A 17,692-nucleotide genomic window follows, 5' to 3' on the forward strand; every position below is an offset into this window, starting at 1 on the left:
CAAGGAGAGTGTTTTTTAAAAAGGGTAAAACTGGACTTCTAATAAGTTTTTGAGGCAAAAAAGAAAATTACCCAAATTTTATCAATGAAGGGCTTTCGGTATTTCATATCCGGCTTGAGTTTTATCTTTCCAAAAGTTAGCTTTCACTCCAAAACTCATCGGGAATAATAGTCAAACATCTCAAGATTTTTCGAGAAGGTTTTCAAAAAGCTGAATCAAATGTACCTTGAGTTGGAGTTCATCTTCGAATCCTAGTTGAGGGCAAAGTCTCAAAGAAGCCATGGCTTGCTAGACATTTGGGGATATAGAACAAGAGACATCGAAATGGAGGTGGCCATTTGATTTCCAAATAAGAGAACCCGATGATGGTCCAAGCAACTGGATTGCGACTTCACCGTTCTTTTCGCCGGTCGATATCACCGGCCGACCCTCGGCATCTCTTTTTTAAATAAAGAAAACAAATATGGTTTTCTCCATTTTTATGCAAAAAAAAAAAAGAAGAGAAGAGAACAGGAGAAGAAAAGAAAGGGAAAATATCGCATGTGGATCCCATGAAGGGGAAGATAATGATATCTCGATGGCGGTAGAGGTGAGAAAAAGCGAACCGCTGGTTTACCGCTGAACGAAAGCCACATAAGCCACTGTGCGATAGAATCCAGGAAGGAGCAGCTTGATCTTTTCCAAATCAAGAAAGAAGAAGTAGCGATCTGATATTTTATTAATAATTGATCGGACAGAGGGCCCATTAACGTTGCCGTAGCTGAAGCTCGCTGCTTGGGACACCTTCATCTCTTTGTCCACGTGGGTACCCATCGAGATTCGAGATAATGATCATCTCGGGGAGCGTCTCCCTTGTCAACCCACGACGCTTTCTTGATTTCTGATTCCACGGTTTTTCGCGTTTGAGATTGAGTCTGGTTGACTTGGGCATCCTGTTCGTCGGTTCAAGTTGCCGTCTTTTTGCTGTTGTTCAGTTCAAGTTGCCATCTTTTTGAGAGTGGGTGATGGGTTCTTCGCGTGGATGGCATTGCTCCGCGAGTTTCCTCCAAGATGGTAGCGGAAGGCTGGCTAAATCTTTGCATCCCATTTCTGGGAACTCTGTAACCAGTTCGTTCTTGAAGAGCAGCATTGCTTTTCCTCTTCGAGATTCTCTCAGGTGGACGCATGGAGCTCACGCCGCTCGGGGTCGCCCCTCCACGGTTGTTCGGGGCGTTTCCAGCACTGAAACCAGGTCTCTCTCTCTCTCTCTCTCTCTCTCTCTCTCGGTGGATTTCTTATAGTATACTTTTGTCGTCTGATCAAGAACTGGGTTCGGAGTTAAGTATTGAGTTGTTTTATGCAATTCTTGATCCAAGGTTTGTCTGAGTCTCTAGTGTGGATGGAGTTTATGTGGGGTCTCTTTCTTGAACGAGAATCGGTGCGGAAAAAAAAGAGTTTTTTCTGTTTTTATTTTGAGTTCTTCTTGCAATAGAGGCTAGCGGCATTAATTATCTGATACCGTCTTGAGTTGAGGTTTCTCTTCGAATGCGGTGTTAAATGACAAAGAATGATAGGGCGGTTTGTGTGAAAATTGCTATTTAAGTTGTTTCGACAAGGTAGGAGGCTCCTGGTAGAAGCTATAACATTGTGTGTTTATTGCAGAGAAGGGGAGAAGAAGGGGAAGAAGATCAAATCAAAGCCGGGAGGGGAGAAGGTGCACCTCAGTGTTCGGCTGGATCACCAAGTTGAATTTGGGGAGAGCGTGGCAATCTTAGGATCCGCAAGAGAATTGGGATCGTGGAAGAAAAAGGTGGCAATGGACTGGACCAAGAGTGGATGGGTATGTGAGTTAGAACTGAAAGGAGGTGAATCGGTTGAATATAAATTTGTCATTGATAGGAAAGACAAGAGTGTGGCATGGGAATCTGGGGATAATCGAGTCCTCAAGCTGCCCAAAGGAGGGAAGTATGGAATGGTTTGCATGTGGAATGCGACTAAGGAGGCTGTAAAATTGATGCCTATGGATTCTGAAGAGACTGGTGAGGAGCTGTTCAGCAACGATGAAAATAATGGTGCTGCAGTTAATGATACAGCTGCTCTTGCTGAGGCAGAGACAAGCCCCTTTGTGGAGCAATGGCAAGGGAAGGCTGTGAGTTTTATGAGCTCCAATGAGCACAGGAATAGAGAGACAGAAATGCGATGGGATACTTCAGGTCTTGAAGGAGTGGCCTTGAAGCTGGTCGAAGGTGATCGAAATGCAAGGAACTGGTGGCGTAAGGTAATGACATACGCAGAGACTATTATGCGCTCCATTAACATTCCTCTCTTTCTTTCCCCAGACAATGGATTGCCTTCAAATCTATTATGCAAATTTGCTAAATGTAGCATGTCTTACATTAGCAGATAAACATCCAATGTCTTTGGTTTGATTCTGAAGGTTGTCACTTGGTTTTGCATTTTTTTTTCCCAAGGTTATCTGAGATGATTGTTAGATTAGAAAGTGACCTTTTTTGGTGGATGATTCTGGTTAGCTTGTTCCTGGCTGAATTGACTTCCTAAAAACTCTGAGATATGAAGAAATGAATGAATGTAAGGGTGCAGCTTATATCATTCAATTGACATCGTCATGTCTCTTAACTTGTGTTAATGAAGCTCGAAGTTGTTCGTGAGCTTATAGTTGAAAACCTTCAAGGTGAAAACCGATTGGAGGCTCTTGTAAACTCTGCCATCTATTTGAAGGTATAGTTACCTGACTAAGTTCCAAACCGCACTTTCGAGTTGATTCTTTGTGGTCTTCTTAGAGCTTCTTCTTATGCAGTGGATAAACACAGGACAAATTCCCTGCTTTGAAGATGGAGGTCATCATCGGCCAAATAGGCATGCAGAGATATCTAGACTCATATTCCGGGAATTGGAGAGAATTGCTTGCAGGAAAGATGCTTCCCCTAAGGTGACGTGTGTGTGTTTCTGTGTGAATGTCCTGTTTACCCTGCTTAGTGGGATAAGACTTTTATATGTGTCATGCTTTTGTCTTTCTGTTATACCACGTCTCATGTGCATTCAGTCCTAGCTGTTCTTTTTCCCTTCTTCTCCTTCTTATAAAAGAATTGACTTTTTTTAATAGAAAAGCCTGCTTAATTTTGCTGATATGTTTCATACCATCACTGGAGAAACCACTTTGTCCTATTACCTGTACTACACCACTTTGAAAGCTTAAGGATGCTTCATCCAGTGGCCAATTCCTTGCAAATGTTCTGTGATGTATACTTTGTCAGTTCTTCTTAGTTTTAATGTGAAAAATATCATACATTTGCTTGTTTTGGTATCCAACATCATAAAGTGAGAGCATTTTTGCTATAAGTTAAATGTCCTGCTTCCTGTAAAGGGCATCTTTTTGGTAAAACACTTTGCAATAAATGTACCATACTGATGGATTCAAAAGGTGGTTTTTCATACAATAGAGAGCATATTTCCTCAGATATCATCTATTGGGAATTCGTGTAACTTCTGAGAAAAAGGTTAAAAGCCCCTATTCTCTGTTAAGTGCAACTGTGAAGCACTTGAGATAGGAGTATAGTGCCTTATTTTTTTGGGCCACTGTTAAGCATGTAAATACATTTGTATATCTGCATATTCGTTGTGTAATTGTTATGTAGTCTTCTCCTACGATAGTCACTGCTTGTGTTTGACATCCTATTCAGGAAGTGCTGGTGGTTCGCAAAATTCATCCATGTCTGCCATCTTTCAAGGCTGAATTTACCGCATCTGTTCCTCTGACTCGAATAAGAGATATAGCACATCGAAATGACATTCCCCATGACCTCAAGGTTGTGCTTCATGAGGGACTTGGTGTGTGAATCTCTTCAGTTACAGGTTTAAGGTAGTCTGTGAACTTCACTTTAACTTGTTTCTTTGTTTTTTTTTCCCCTGAAATGCAGCAAGAAATAAAGCATACAATACAAAACAAGCTTCATCGGAATGCTGGTCCTGAGGATTTAATTGCTACTGAAGCAATGCTTGCCAGAATCACCAAGAACCCAGGACAATATAGCGAAGCATTTGTGGAGCAATTCAAAATTTTTCATCATGAGCTGAAGGATTTTTTTAATGCTGGAAGGTCTGTCATATAATATTTCATAGCTTTGATGAAATTGAAGTCTTTTAGAATAACCATCTTAGTGGCGACTCTAATGAACAATGTTGGGCTATTAATATGGCCAGACTGGGAATTGATGAAAATCTTCCCAGTCAAACCCCTCATGGCTGCACACCCAAAAAAAAAAAAAAAAAAAAAAAAAAAAACACTTATATACGGATAACTAAAATAACTCCATAGATAAACCAAGGAAACGAAAAGGCCAACTAAAGGGACCATTACTGCCTCATTATATTTGTATTTTGACAGCAATAGTTGATCAACTGCTATTGATTATTAATTATCAATTATTTATGGACTATACCTTTTCCATTGCAGCCTTGGGGAACAACTTGAGTCTATCAGAGAATCGTTGGATGAACGGGCATTTTCAACTCTTAAGCTCTTTCTTGAATGTAAAGAGGTAATATAAATATGCTTTTATGTGAGAATTTCATTTGTGAAATCTTTTTGTAACTTTTTTAAATTTAAAATTGGCTTGTTATGTTTGTTATGGAGCTCATGCAGATAACTTTTTGTTACTTACTGTTGAGATAGATTCCTTGCCTTGCACTATAAACTTCATCACTTGACTATCTGCCTGCCACTTCTGTCATGCCATTGGATTGTTCAGTCACTGTGGTGGGACAAACAAGCATGTGCACTAGAATCTCCACTTTGCATGTGATATGACATTTGATTGTTGGTGTTATGTTCATTATGGAGCTCATGCAGATAACTTTTTGTTACTTACTGTTGAGATAGATTCCTTGCCTTGCACTATAAACTTTATCACTTGACTATCTGCCTGCCGCTTCTGTCATGCTGTTGGATTGTTCAGTCACTGTGGTGGGACGGTCAAGCATGTGCACTAGGATCTCCACTTTGCACGTAATATGACATTTGATTGTAGGTCTTCTGATAATTGTGCTGTACAGCATTCAAAATAATGGTGCCAATTGGTGGCTGTTACTGCCAGTTAATGATGACTCGTTCTCTATATCATATGCTGAAGGCACACAGGGAATGTTAAGTCCTGTATTGTTGTTATATTTGTCCCCTTAAAGTTGGCTGAGCGCAGTCTTGTTTGGGTCATGGACGAACACACCTCAAGAATGGCTGGCAGTGCCCCTGTTGTATTGAACAAGGGCATGACCACAAGAATCTTGCCATTATGTAGTTCCTTCCTTGCATCCATAACATTTGACTTACCTGATTCGGTGACTTATTATTTGATTACAAATTAATCGATAATAAAGCAGCAGTATATGGATGCATATACCTTTTTGCAAGCAAATATAAAGTTCTTTCCACTTCAAAGAAGACAAGCAATTTTGAGATTGAATTGGCCTTTCCTTCCCTCCAAAGAAGACCTCACTGATGCAGATCTTATTTCAATTTATTTCTACTGTATGTCTAATTATACAGTATTTCTCACTGTTTATGTGGTTGTTTCTGTTTTGTTCATTTAGAGATTGGATACTTCCAGTGAATCCCTTGATCTGTTGATGCAAACCATGCAATCTTTGACTGCAACAAGGGAATTGATTGCAAAAGGTCTGGAAAGTGGTCTTCGAAATGATGCCCCTGATGCTGCAATTGCAACGCGTCAAAAGGTGAAATCATTTCTACTCTTTTCTGAGCAACCTATCCAGAAACATCATAATCTGAAGTTTTGATGGATCAGCGTCTAATATCCTCTAATGTTCCTTTTTGGTACAGTGGCGGCTTTGTGAGATTGGCCTTGAGGACTATTCTTTTGTGCTCTTAAGCAGGTGTGTTCTGTTCATAGCTTACTGATGGCATGAGTTTTTGGCAAACCCCTCATGCAGCATTGATCCCATTTCATTATTGGACTTGACAAAGCAAAAGTAGAAAAGACTGTTCTCTGGATCAGCATGTTGCCAGAATGCTTCTTTCAGAATGATTATCATCTTTAATATTCATATCAGAAGTTTGTTGTGCCTTAATCGTGAATGAAGCTTCAGTGAAAATAGAGATAACCACTTCAATGTATTATGGAGATTTTTCATTAGGAAATGTGAAAGAAGCTCTTATTAAGGCACATGATAAAATGTTTCTGCATAGACACAAAATACAATGGTCTCCATGCTCATTTCCACAATGCTTTTTTTGCTTCTTCGTACTTGTACAGTAACTGAATGTTTGAACAAGTCAGATCCTCTGTGTGGATGTGTGACTTTTCTTGTTGCCTTGGGATGACGTAGGAATTTCTGTCATAGAAAAAAGTTTCTGCTTAGACAATTTCTCTTTATATTTATGCCAAATATTTTAGATTTTTTTTTTTGTTAACTATCTCATTGTTTCGAGTAGGGAGGACACCACGGTGTTCACTTGAGTGCATAAATTTTTTTCCAATCACATAAGTGCCATAATTTCTAAAAAATATTCATTTTAGTGACATAACTTTTAATCGATCACTTGAGTGCCATAATTTTTAAAAAACGTTCACCCAAGTGTCGAAAATCTGAGGTGGTATGACACTTGTGGGGAACATTTTTAAAAAGTTATGACACTCAAGTGATTGAAAAAAAAAAAATATGGCACTCAGGTGAGTGCCGTACGAAAGTTATGGCATTCAATTGATTGAAAAAATAATTATGGCACTTAAGTGAGAGCTGTACAAAAGTTATGGCACTTGTGGTGTCGTTTCCCCTTTCTAGTGCTAGTAGTAGATCATTTTGAGACAAATAGTCCTCAGCTCTCTCTATCATGACTGTATAAATACTTTCAGTGCATAGCTCCCCAGTTTTTTTTTCTATATAAATTCTTAGGGATTCAAAAAGCATGTAGTGGAGAGTCATTTCAATTGACCTGTTTATTGTAAGAGCCTTTTTTCCCTACTTTGTGCTTGTGTTGTGCTGATATCAAAAGACTCGTCAAATATCTAGCTTAAGCTTATTAAGCTTACTTGATCTGATTCCTTGGAAACTGCAATTTTGTGGTACTTAATCTCTCGTCCACATCCGGCTTAAAAAATTCACGATAGAATTGTGGTTTTGGAACCATTTTGCTCGAAACGTCTTTTCTGCCAATGTATGTTGTTAAATATTGGAGTCGTCCCTACTCTACTTGATTTCTCTGGATGTTGTAATATAGAAACATTTCTGTTAATTTGACTTTGATCAGAAAGTTAAAAGTTTCCACATGTGAACCGTGTGGGAAAAAAAAAACTGTGAAATAAATGTTTGTATTAATGGCAAAAGAAAGTCCTGTATCTTCTGATTATACAGCATGTGGCTGTCTTATAGGTATGTATCTACTAGGGACATTAGGGACCCGCTAAAATATTTCACATGAGAGATAATTCTTTTGGGAAGACTTTAAATTTCCCATGTTGGACCATAAGCTACTCTCTACTGGATTTGATTTCCAGTCTTTGAAATAATCAGATGTTAGTATCTAACGCAATCCATCTTTGTCAGTGGCGTCATAGATTAAAGGATTGATAAGTTTTAAAAAAATACGATGCCAGTGTTTGGTGAAACTATGGTCAGAATCATGATGCCTTTGTAAATTAGTCTTTTCAGACTCCTAAGTAATGCTGTTTTCAGAATAATGTGTAAAATTTTGTGTACCATAACCAACTGTTCTAAAAGATTAAGCCTACCAACTTCGAGCAAATTGCTCGGGTTAGAGCCACTTGCACAGGCCAAAAAAATATGGACTTAATTGATTCATTGGGCTTGCAAGGTGTTCCATGGGTCTCTAGTAAGCCAGGTCTCCACATCTGTGTCCCTGGATTAATAAAAAAGGAAAAAAAACTATTAGATGAAATATTGGTTTAATTTTTAAGTAGTTTGGCACTCCCCTTCACAAATAGGTTGAACTTTGGCTTAAGAGTTAAGACTAGAGAGTGGAAATATATCAATGGAGAGGCAAATTATACTCCTAGAAAAATTTTGAACTCGGAAGCTCATGCTTTAGTACCATGTAAAATTCAGTAGGACCCCTATTAACTATTTCAAAAGCTCAAGCTATATTAGATGAAGTCATGGTTTAGTATCTATACTTTGATAGCATTAAATACTACGATGTGCAAGTGAACAATTCTTTCATGCCATAATATGTTGAAATATTCGATGGATTAGTTCCCAACTTAATTTTGTTTCCTTGTTCCTGTTCTACCACATACTTGGAACTGTATTAATTTTTATGATGCATATCTGCATAGATTCCTTAATGCCGTTGAAGCTAGTGGAGGGACTTCTTGGTTGGCTGAGAACGTGGCACAGAACATGAGTTTTTGGGATAATCTCCTTGATGCACTCATTGTTGGCATTTGCCAACTGGGGCTATCAAGTTGGCAAGTGGAAGAATGTACTGCTTTGCGGAATGAACTTCTTGCTTGGAAGAAAAGAGGCTTTTCCGAAAAGGAAGGTAGTCATTTCATATCTGACTTTGCAGGTTCAGAGCCTAGTATGTACGTGCCAACTTGTAGTTAATATTCTGTGTTCATCTTGTCTTCATAAGGCAGTGAAGATGGCAAAATGATATGGGCATTGAGGCTAAAAGCAACTCTTGATAGGTCGAGGAGGTTAACAGAAGAATATTCTGAAGCACTTCTTGAGATATTTCCTGCTAAAGTTGAGGTATAAAGAAACATTCCTAATGGAAAATTGTGTGTGCATGAGTACCCCGCGCGCGCGCGTGGATATTTGTTAATTTTATTAAACTCATAGACTTGAAACTACCTTTCTGCTTTGAAGATGCTTGGAAGAGCTTTTGGAATTCCCAAGAATAGTGTGACGACATACACAGAAGCTGAGATCCGCGCTGGGTATGTTACTTTACTTTGTTTTATCATAGTTAATAATCCTGTTTTTTTTTTTTTCCCTTGAATTTGCTTAGTGCATTTGTGCTTTCTGCTGCCCATATTCCGAGTTCACATGCATCTCATCTCTCGTTTAAAGTTATGGCAGCTTCTTGACCTTTGGGAAATCTTTCTTAGTGTGGTTTTTCAGGTTTCAAAAATTTGTACTCTCCTCTTGAAAGCTATTAGGAGTGTAATTGGTTCTCAAGGTTGGGATGTTCTTGTTTCTGGAGCTGCTGTTGGAACATTAGTTCAGGTATGTCAATGGTGGGAGAGTAAACCCGAATTTTTTGGTTACAAATTGTTATATGCCTATTCATGGGTTTCTTGTCCAGGTTGATAGAATCAACCCTGGGTCACTACCATCATCTGTAAGTGGACCAGTCATTCTTATCGTCAAGAGAGCTGATGGAGATGAAGAGGTATTTTTTTTTTTCCTTCTATCAAGCTACTCGTGCTGCGCAGCACTTGTTATTTAATCTAGAAGGTACCTGAAATTTGTCAGATGAAGGCTTAACGTGATAGATTAAATTCCAGGTAACAGCTTCGGGAAGTAACATAGGAGGCGTTATACTTCTGCAGGAGCTGCCTCACTTATCTCATCTTGGTGTCAGGGCCCGGCAGGTTAAGTTTTTCTTCTAATAACAGTTGACTGTGCATAAGGTTTAATCAAATTCGAAGATACTGATAAAATATCTTACCATGTGCAGGAAAAGATTGTCTTTGTGACGTGTGAAGCTGATGATACAATTTCTGATTTGCAGAAATTCGCTGGAAAGTTTGTGAGGTCTGTTTCTAGATAAATGTAGATGTGATTGACGATCCACTGCTTTAAATGATGCACATCATCTCATTGTTTCATTCTAGGATTTCTCCTTTCCTTTTCTTAATTTCCTACCCTCGGAATATGCTTTTGGGCAATTTCAGGTTGGAGGCATCTTCAGCAGGTGTTATATTGCAATCAACATCGGAGACCAGCAAGAATGGGAAACCGCGAAGTATTTCGTCTGAAGCTGGAGTATCTGAACCTCATTTTTCACCTATTGCCACAGCTGCTCACACCAAAAAGGTTTATTCTTATTTCCTCTATCCAGAAATTTGGGAAGCACTTATCTTGTTTCTTCTGAACATCCTTAAATGGAAAACAAAATTATTCATTCCCCCTCTCTTTAAGAGATGTTAGAACTTTCTTTGATCTTTATTTGGTGAATGCATTTATATTCTCCTCCTTTCTTGTGAAAATATAACTGGATTAATATATCTTTTTTATCTCTAGAAAATAAAGTTTGATTGGGAAGTGCTTATGTCAAACTCATTAAAAGAATTTTGCAATCAGGATGCTTCCCGTGGAGTTGTACCACTTGTCAATGCAGAGGTGGAGACATCAGGTGCAAAGGCTGCTGCTTGTGGTCTGTTAGCTTCTCTTGCGGAAGCTTCCCACAAGGGTCAGTGACATTTCTTCTGCATTGCATTGCACTGCATAATATCTCACTAATCATGAAAGCTCTACTACCCTGGGACATGGATTATTGTCATGCAGATGGTTCATTCTAGTTCGTTCTTGCTCAGGTGCCAAGCGATGTAATCACCGTGGAATCTGCCATTCTTGGATACTAAGAGTTGAAGTTCTAGTTTTGGATGTTGTTTAAGTAGGCATGGCATAGATTCTTCTTGGTCTCTGAATAATTTACCTTGCATGAGAACTATAATCTTCTGACTATCTTTTTCTTAGTTCTTTGAGTTGATCCAACAACATTCTCTTATTTCTTTAGTGTGAACCATTTCTTGCCTCTTAATATATTTCAAAAGAAAAAGAGAGAAGTGCGGCTGGATGAGCGAAGTTATAACTTGCGGGTTTGCAAGGAGCATGAGTCCCTAATCTGCACATCTGAACTTCCTCGTGCTGATGGGGATGGCCCTGCGGCATCAAGTTCCATCTTATGGAAATAGCCTCTTTCTCAGCAATTGATGTATTTGCATGTCTTAATATCCAAACATTATGGATCAATTTACAGAGTTTGCATGAAATCTCTTGAAATATATTATCTCACAGTATTTATCTGTTTATTTATTTTATCTTGCTAAACATCATGCTGTTCCTCATGGCAGTTTACAACGACGAAGGAGTACCGGCATCTTTCAAAGTCCCGTCCGGGACAGTAATACCTTTTGGCTCTATGGAATTGGCTTTAGAACGGAGTGCCTCCATGGACACATTCAATTCTCTTCTGGAAGAATTGGAAAGGGCTAGACTGGAGGATGGGGAACTCGACAGGGTATGCCAACGGCTCCAGGAACTGATAAGTACCCTGCAGCCCCCAAAAGACATCACTGAGAGCATCGGGAAAATATTTCCAGGGAGCCCTCGTTTAATCGTCCGTTCAAGTGCCAATGTTGAGGATTTAGCCGGAATGTCTGCAGCTGGGCTATATGATTCAATTCCCAATGTGAGCCCTTCTAATCCTGGTGTCTTTGGTAATGCCATCTCCAAAGTGTGGGCTTCTTTGTACACAAGGAGAGCGGTTCTGAGCCGGCAAGCTGCTAAAGTTCCTCAAAAAGAAGCTACAATGGCAATTTTAGTGCAAGAGATGCTTTCACCGGATTTGTCATTTGTCCTCCACACACTTAGCCCGACGGACCGTGATAGCAATTCCGTGGAGGCCGAGATAGCTCCAGGACTTGGTGAAACCCTGGCCTCAGGCACCCGGGGCACACCGTGGCGTCTGTCATGTGGTAAGTTTGATGGGGTCATTAAGACATTAGCATTTGCCAACTTTAGCCAGGAGCTATTGGTCCTCGGATCAGGTCCTGCTGATGGGGAGGTGATTAAATTAACAGTGGATTATAGTGAGAAACCATTGACGACTGACCCCATCTTCCGGAGACAACTTGGTCAGCGGCTTGGCACGCTCGGTTTATTCCTTGAGCGGAAGTTTGGCAGTCCGCAGGACGTTGAGGGATGTGTTGTGGGGAATGACATTTTTATAGTCCAAACACGCCCACAGCCTTGCTGAATGACTCTTTCTCTCTCTCATCTAAGTTAATGTAACTAGAGGATGTATAGATTCGCTGCTTGTTTGTCGAGGTGGAAAAGCAGCTGCATACGTATAATAGAAAACTGCTCTATGCATACGGGATGACAAAGTCATTTAGTTCTCTAGGTGCTTTTCTTGAGTATTAAAAGTCAGGCGATGTCGCTTGAAGTCAATATATCATGTGCAATGTAAACTATGGCAAGACAAGTGGTGTGATCACGGTATAGTTTCCGGGTTGATCCTCCCTGAGAGAACGAAGAACTGCTATGTTGCTCCTCATCCTTGGCAGAATAAAAGTTTCCTGTTTCGGTGCATTGGGAATGCTGATCTTTTCAGTACTTACAATTCCTGCCGCGGCTGTCGTTTCCATCGCAAGAGGAAGGAGTCATTGTGATAAAGAGTGCTTGACCAAAGGATCGTACGCCATGAAGTATACGCGTTCTGTGTAATGTATGATTTTGACATTCTTTTGTGGTTGTAATGACGACCTTCATCTTCTTAGACATATAGAATATGTGCGTTTTTCTGCGACGAGTATGAAATGGGCAAAATCTGTTGCACCCTAGGCGAATTATAGCAAATTTGTTCATGAACTACTTATTAGAGGATGTTGTGCATGAAAGGGAGTTTGTTGCACCTAGAAAGTGAAAAAAAAAAAAAAAATCTTTGAAAATAACATTCTAGTGCGATCGACGAGGGTTGGAAGGGTTATTTTTGCTGATTTTTGGACAAGGAATGTAAAAATGGCAAGCAACTTGTAGGTATAAATATTGGGAATAGTCATCACTAGATGGTGATGGAAATGTAAAATACATTGAAAATAAAGACGAACAACATGTGTTCTTGGATTGATTGGGCAATCCTTCACAAAGAATGCATTTCGAGTATTTATAATCTACAATAGATACTTATATAAACAGTCACTAAGATTTAAAACCTGGTCCATGTGGCTCCTGTTTTATTTTAGCAACATGTATATACAAATGTCTATAGTTTTCGAGACCATCAGCTCCACTATCTAACGGTTACATCCTACATTCATTCCAGCCGATCAAGGTGATATACTTCGTTGACCCTCTGCTTTAGCACTTGACCATTTCATTGTCAAGATCTTTGTCCACCAAAATTTGGTCTTCATGTCGACCGATTTCACTTGACTGACTTTCCATCTCCAATAGCTGTAAATCTTTTACTTTGGCTATCAATTGTCAATCAATTGTCACCTGGCTTCCATCGATTGAAGTGTCGGCCAAAACACTTGGGCATTTTTTTTGTGTTAATGAGCATTTCATCAAATGAAGTACTACAGTTATGATTCATATGTCACGTCCTTCACATGAGTAACAATCAAAATAACCAAATTATTTGTTGATCATAAAATTGTATCATCACTCCGTACGTGGATTTAGTTGGAGAATGTTGGAAATCTCTCTCTAAAGATACTAAATGTGTTCGGCTTGCCTCAACATCAAGATTAAGCACGCTAGTATCCAAAAAGTGATGTTGAACCATGTGATAATTACTCAACAAGTCAAACTCATTCTTCCAAGTAGTCCCATATGTCTTCCTATACAGTGCTCTCATGATGGAATAAGCACTAAACAATTTCACATAAAACAAGGTGATTGGGGTCTCTAGTTTATCATATACAAACATGTCTATGATACTCATTTGTTGAAAAATTTTGATAGTTGATGAGTATATGATAATTTATAATTCTTTAATACTTTGATGTCTGATGACAATTACTGTCCTTAAAATATTATTTACTTCTACTTTTGATGCTATTGGGCTTAAAACAAATATACATTCATGATGTACAACAAAATTACAAAGAAATAAATTTAGCGAGTACTCAATTTCCCTCTTAAAATTTCATCTTTAATATATTATCAAAGTCGTGTGAGAAAAGAAGAAGAAGAAGAAGAAGAAGAGAGTGTTGTGAAGAAAAAAGAGTAATTAAGAAGAAAAAGTTGTTATTGAACAATGTGTGATTTAATTATAGTCATAAACAATCAAACAACACATTTTTTGGAATAGGTACTTTATTGGAACCATCATCATTTTTCATGATTAGTCATTATTTCTCTTCATGTCAACAATCACTTCTTGTCATGATAATAAATTATTTCAACATTTACCTATTTAGTTTGTTATCTATGCTAATTTACATAAATCCATACATATAATAAGGTACCTATTAAGATTTGACCCTTCAATTAATGTAAATAATTCCATTAACAAAACAAATTATCAATAAAATTTTGAATAATGATTCCATTTGTTTAACGAATTATCACACATATGAATTTACACACATTCGTTGAAAATTTCCTGTGTTAGTAGTCTTATAGCCATGCGTTTCCCTACATTCATAAACATTTACAATTGTTTATCCAACCTTTGTTAGAAGTGACCTAACTTATTACTTTAGCATTGCCTTGCTAAAACTTGAACTTCATTTTTTTTTTCCACTCATCCTCCTATCTTTTCATGAGTACAATCCCGATGCCCTAATACTCAATCACTGTTGGGATACAATAGCTTGTTATTGCCCATAGAATGCTTGACTATTATCAATTGGTTTACTACTCATTCCTCAAGAAGTACTACTAACTAAACATCTTATGAGTCCTTAAGAATGAATCAGTGAAGTTATCATTTGTTTGAACATAAATGACCGAAATAATTCCATTAGTAATTAATTATCGAACATACACATATCCCAAACTAATATGATATCCCAAACTAATATGTCTATGTTTTCTTTTGTATATTTTACCGTATGCCTTAGACATTGTTGCATTACCATTGTAATGTAAAGCTATGATTTCCAATAGCAAATTCCATATTCATTGAGCTTCTTACCAACTTCCAATAAGTGTTATAAATTCATATTCCATTGTTGAATAAGCTAAACATGTTTGCTTCTTTTATGCTTAAGAGACTGCACCATTTGAAAGTTTGAAAACCCATCAGAGATTGACTTGTTATTAATTGTGCTGGTTATTCTCAACTACCATATGTTATTGTCTTCATAAAACAGACCTACCATATGGAAAAATAGATTAACAATAGATGCAGATAACATATACACAATAAAAGCTATATCCGCTCTAGTGTTATACATACCAATTTACATCAAATTTCCAAGTGTATTAGCATATTCAGATTGTGCTAATGGTTGCCTAGTACTTTCCATTAATTTAATTGACACATCAAATGGTATGTTTGACGAGAAGAGTAACATAAAGATCCAAAATTGGTAATTAACCATCAAATTGATTGGTAATTTCACTTGTAAGATCATAGAATTAACCATGTTTATCACTATTCAACTCCTTCTTTCCGCAAATCCATTTTGTTGTGATGTGAAAGGTGCACTTGTTTTGATGCAAAATACCATTTTCTTCACAAAATGCAAAATAATTTCATGAGAAGTATTATTCATCCATCATTTCTCAAAACTTTGCTTACACTTGCTTGATGTACAATACATTTTTCTTCAAAAAAATGCCAGAAAATCTAATGAGAAGCATGATTTTCCCCATCATTTCTCAAAACTTTGATTTTTGTATCATTTTGATTTTCAACTATGGCATTATATATCTTAAGGTCATCAAAAGCTCAATCTTTTGATTTCATAAGGTACACATGAGTATAACTAGAGTAATCCTCAATAATTCAATAAAATAACAATTTCCACCTCTAGTTACTATAACATTTGATAAACAAATATCAAAATGCACCTATTCATGTACATTAGTAGATCTTTTTACCTTTGAGATTCTTAGTCATCTTTACTTGTAAACATATTTCACAATCCTCTTATTCGGATTATCACATGATATCATACCACTTTTATTCCTAAATTTAAAAAAATTATACCAACATGAGATAACCTATTATGCCATGAGAGAGATGATTGAAATATATATACACAAAAACGAAAGTTCTATTAATACTCACATGTTAAGATTGTGAGTAGTTAATGCAGTCACTATCTCCATCTCCGTGATAATAATACCTTAAGATTGTTGGGAAAATTTGATTGCTGATGAAGATATGGGTGGTAATTTATACTTCTTTGATGTTTTGATACGTGATGAGAATGAATATCCTCAAAGTATTATTTGCTTCTACTATTGTTGTTGCTGGGTCTAAATCAAACATATCTCCATGATATAAGTCGAGATGTAAGTGTGAGTTGTGTTAGAGAAGTATCACATCAGAAAATTGGCATGGCGTGGTGCGGTTAATATATTTTAGTTGGCCAATCATTCATTGGTTTTAGCTTTTGAGTGAAGGTGGGTCTAATTGGATTTGTTATCAAGCTTGGGTTTTGGCTCCCTCTTAGCAATCTCCTTGACTATACTCTCCCAAAAAATTGGTGAACTCTCAATCTATTTTGAGATTTGATGAATATCTCAAGGAAGGAATTTGATGACCAACGCGAGGCAAGTGGGCAGTTGGTGTAGCAATGCGGGGCAAGTGAGCATTGTGGTGTAGTGACACGGTCCTTATGACAACCTTCATGTTTCGGTCCAGAGAAAGAGACTAGGGATGAAGGTGCATATTAGAGATTCAAATTGAGATAAATTTGATGCAAAAGGATACTTATATTAATGGGGAGCGAACCTAACATTGAACTCACATGTGAGAGGGAGATCGTTGTGGTAGCCTTCGAGGTTCGGTTTAGAGAAAAAGACCAGAGATGAAGGTGGGCATTGGAGATTTAAGTTGAGATAAGTTGATGTAGAAGCATACTTGAATTAAGGAGAAGCAAATTTAATACTACACTTAAAAGTGAGAGGGAGATCGTTGCAATAGTCGTTGCAATAGACATGGGAATTGTGTTAAAGAAGCCTCACATCGAGAATTGATGTGGTGTGAAATAGTTAATATATTCTAATTGGCCCATAATCCATTGGCTTAGATTTTGAGTGAAAGTAGGTCTAGTTGAATATATTAATGGGGTTGGACTTGGGATTTCTTTTGACGATCTCCTTGGGTAAAGGTATCATGCTTCTACTACATGCTTCCAACAATATACACCAATGTCATAGAGAAAAGAGAGTTATTAAGAAGAAAAAAGTTGTTATTGTTATTGAACAATATATGATTTGGTTCTATTTAAAGACAACCAAATAACACATCTATTAGGAAATAAGTACTTTATTGGAACCATCACCACTTTTCATAATCAATCATCACTTCTCTTCACATCATCAATCATTTCTTCTCATATACAAAAATACTTCTCTTTGTATTCAACAATCACTACTATTCATGATAAACAAACTACTTCAACATTATCAATTTAAGACTTTTTGCGAAGTTTAGTGATATATAGAATAGAAGATGCCAAAACAGTATAAAATATATCAAGTAGGGTGGTTCATGCATTTATTCATGAGTGCTTCGATCGGAAAAAAGGTATTTTGCTTCCTCCATTTTAGGCTTTACTCTTGGACAACTGTGGTTCGGCAATTCTATTTCGCTCAGTGTTTATAACCTTAATGTCTTGCTTTCATAGGCAGGATAAGTGAAGCGATGCCGTTTGAGACTGGTGAGGATGGAGCCAAGTTAGCTTTGGAGCCCATCTGGATTAAACTACTAAACAACCCATCACCACGTACCATAATCATGATTACTCTGCGCACTTGCGTTGATGCTCCATCTCTCTCTTGATATAATTAAACAGAAGTT

At 37.7% G+C, this 17,692-nt stretch overlaps 1 protein-coding gene across 1 annotated transcript; it reads left to right on the forward strand.

Annotated features, from left to right (window-relative positions):
• The first annotated feature begins 528 nt into the window (after positions 1–528).
• LOC104456329 (phosphoglucan, water dikinase, chloroplastic) lies at positions 529–12,514 on the forward strand. Its single transcript, XM_010071102.3, has 19 exons — positions 529–1,231; positions 1,642–2,257; positions 2,632–2,718; positions 2,798–2,929; positions 3,681–3,806; positions 3,918–4,096; positions 4,454–4,538; positions 5,587–5,730; positions 5,837–5,889; positions 8,310–8,515; positions 8,609–8,727; positions 8,845–8,915; positions 9,087–9,204; positions 9,284–9,370; positions 9,486–9,572; positions 9,659–9,735; positions 9,876–10,017; positions 10,285–10,393; positions 11,058–12,514. The coding sequence occupies exons 1-19, from the start codon at positions 1,005–1,007 to the stop codon at positions 11,960–11,962; spliced, it is 3,570 nt and encodes a 1,189-aa protein (XP_010069404.2). The 5' UTR covers positions 529–1,004; the 3' UTR covers positions 11,963–12,514.
• The last annotated feature ends 5,178 nt before the right edge of the window (positions 12,515–17,692 follow it).

This window comes from Eucalyptus grandis, chromosome 8 (assembly GCF_016545825.1).
Source record: "Eucalyptus grandis isolate ANBG69807.140 chromosome 8, ASM1654582v1, whole genome shotgun sequence".
NCBI lineage: Eukaryota > Viridiplantae > Streptophyta > Magnoliopsida > Myrtales > Myrtaceae > Eucalyptus > Eucalyptus grandis.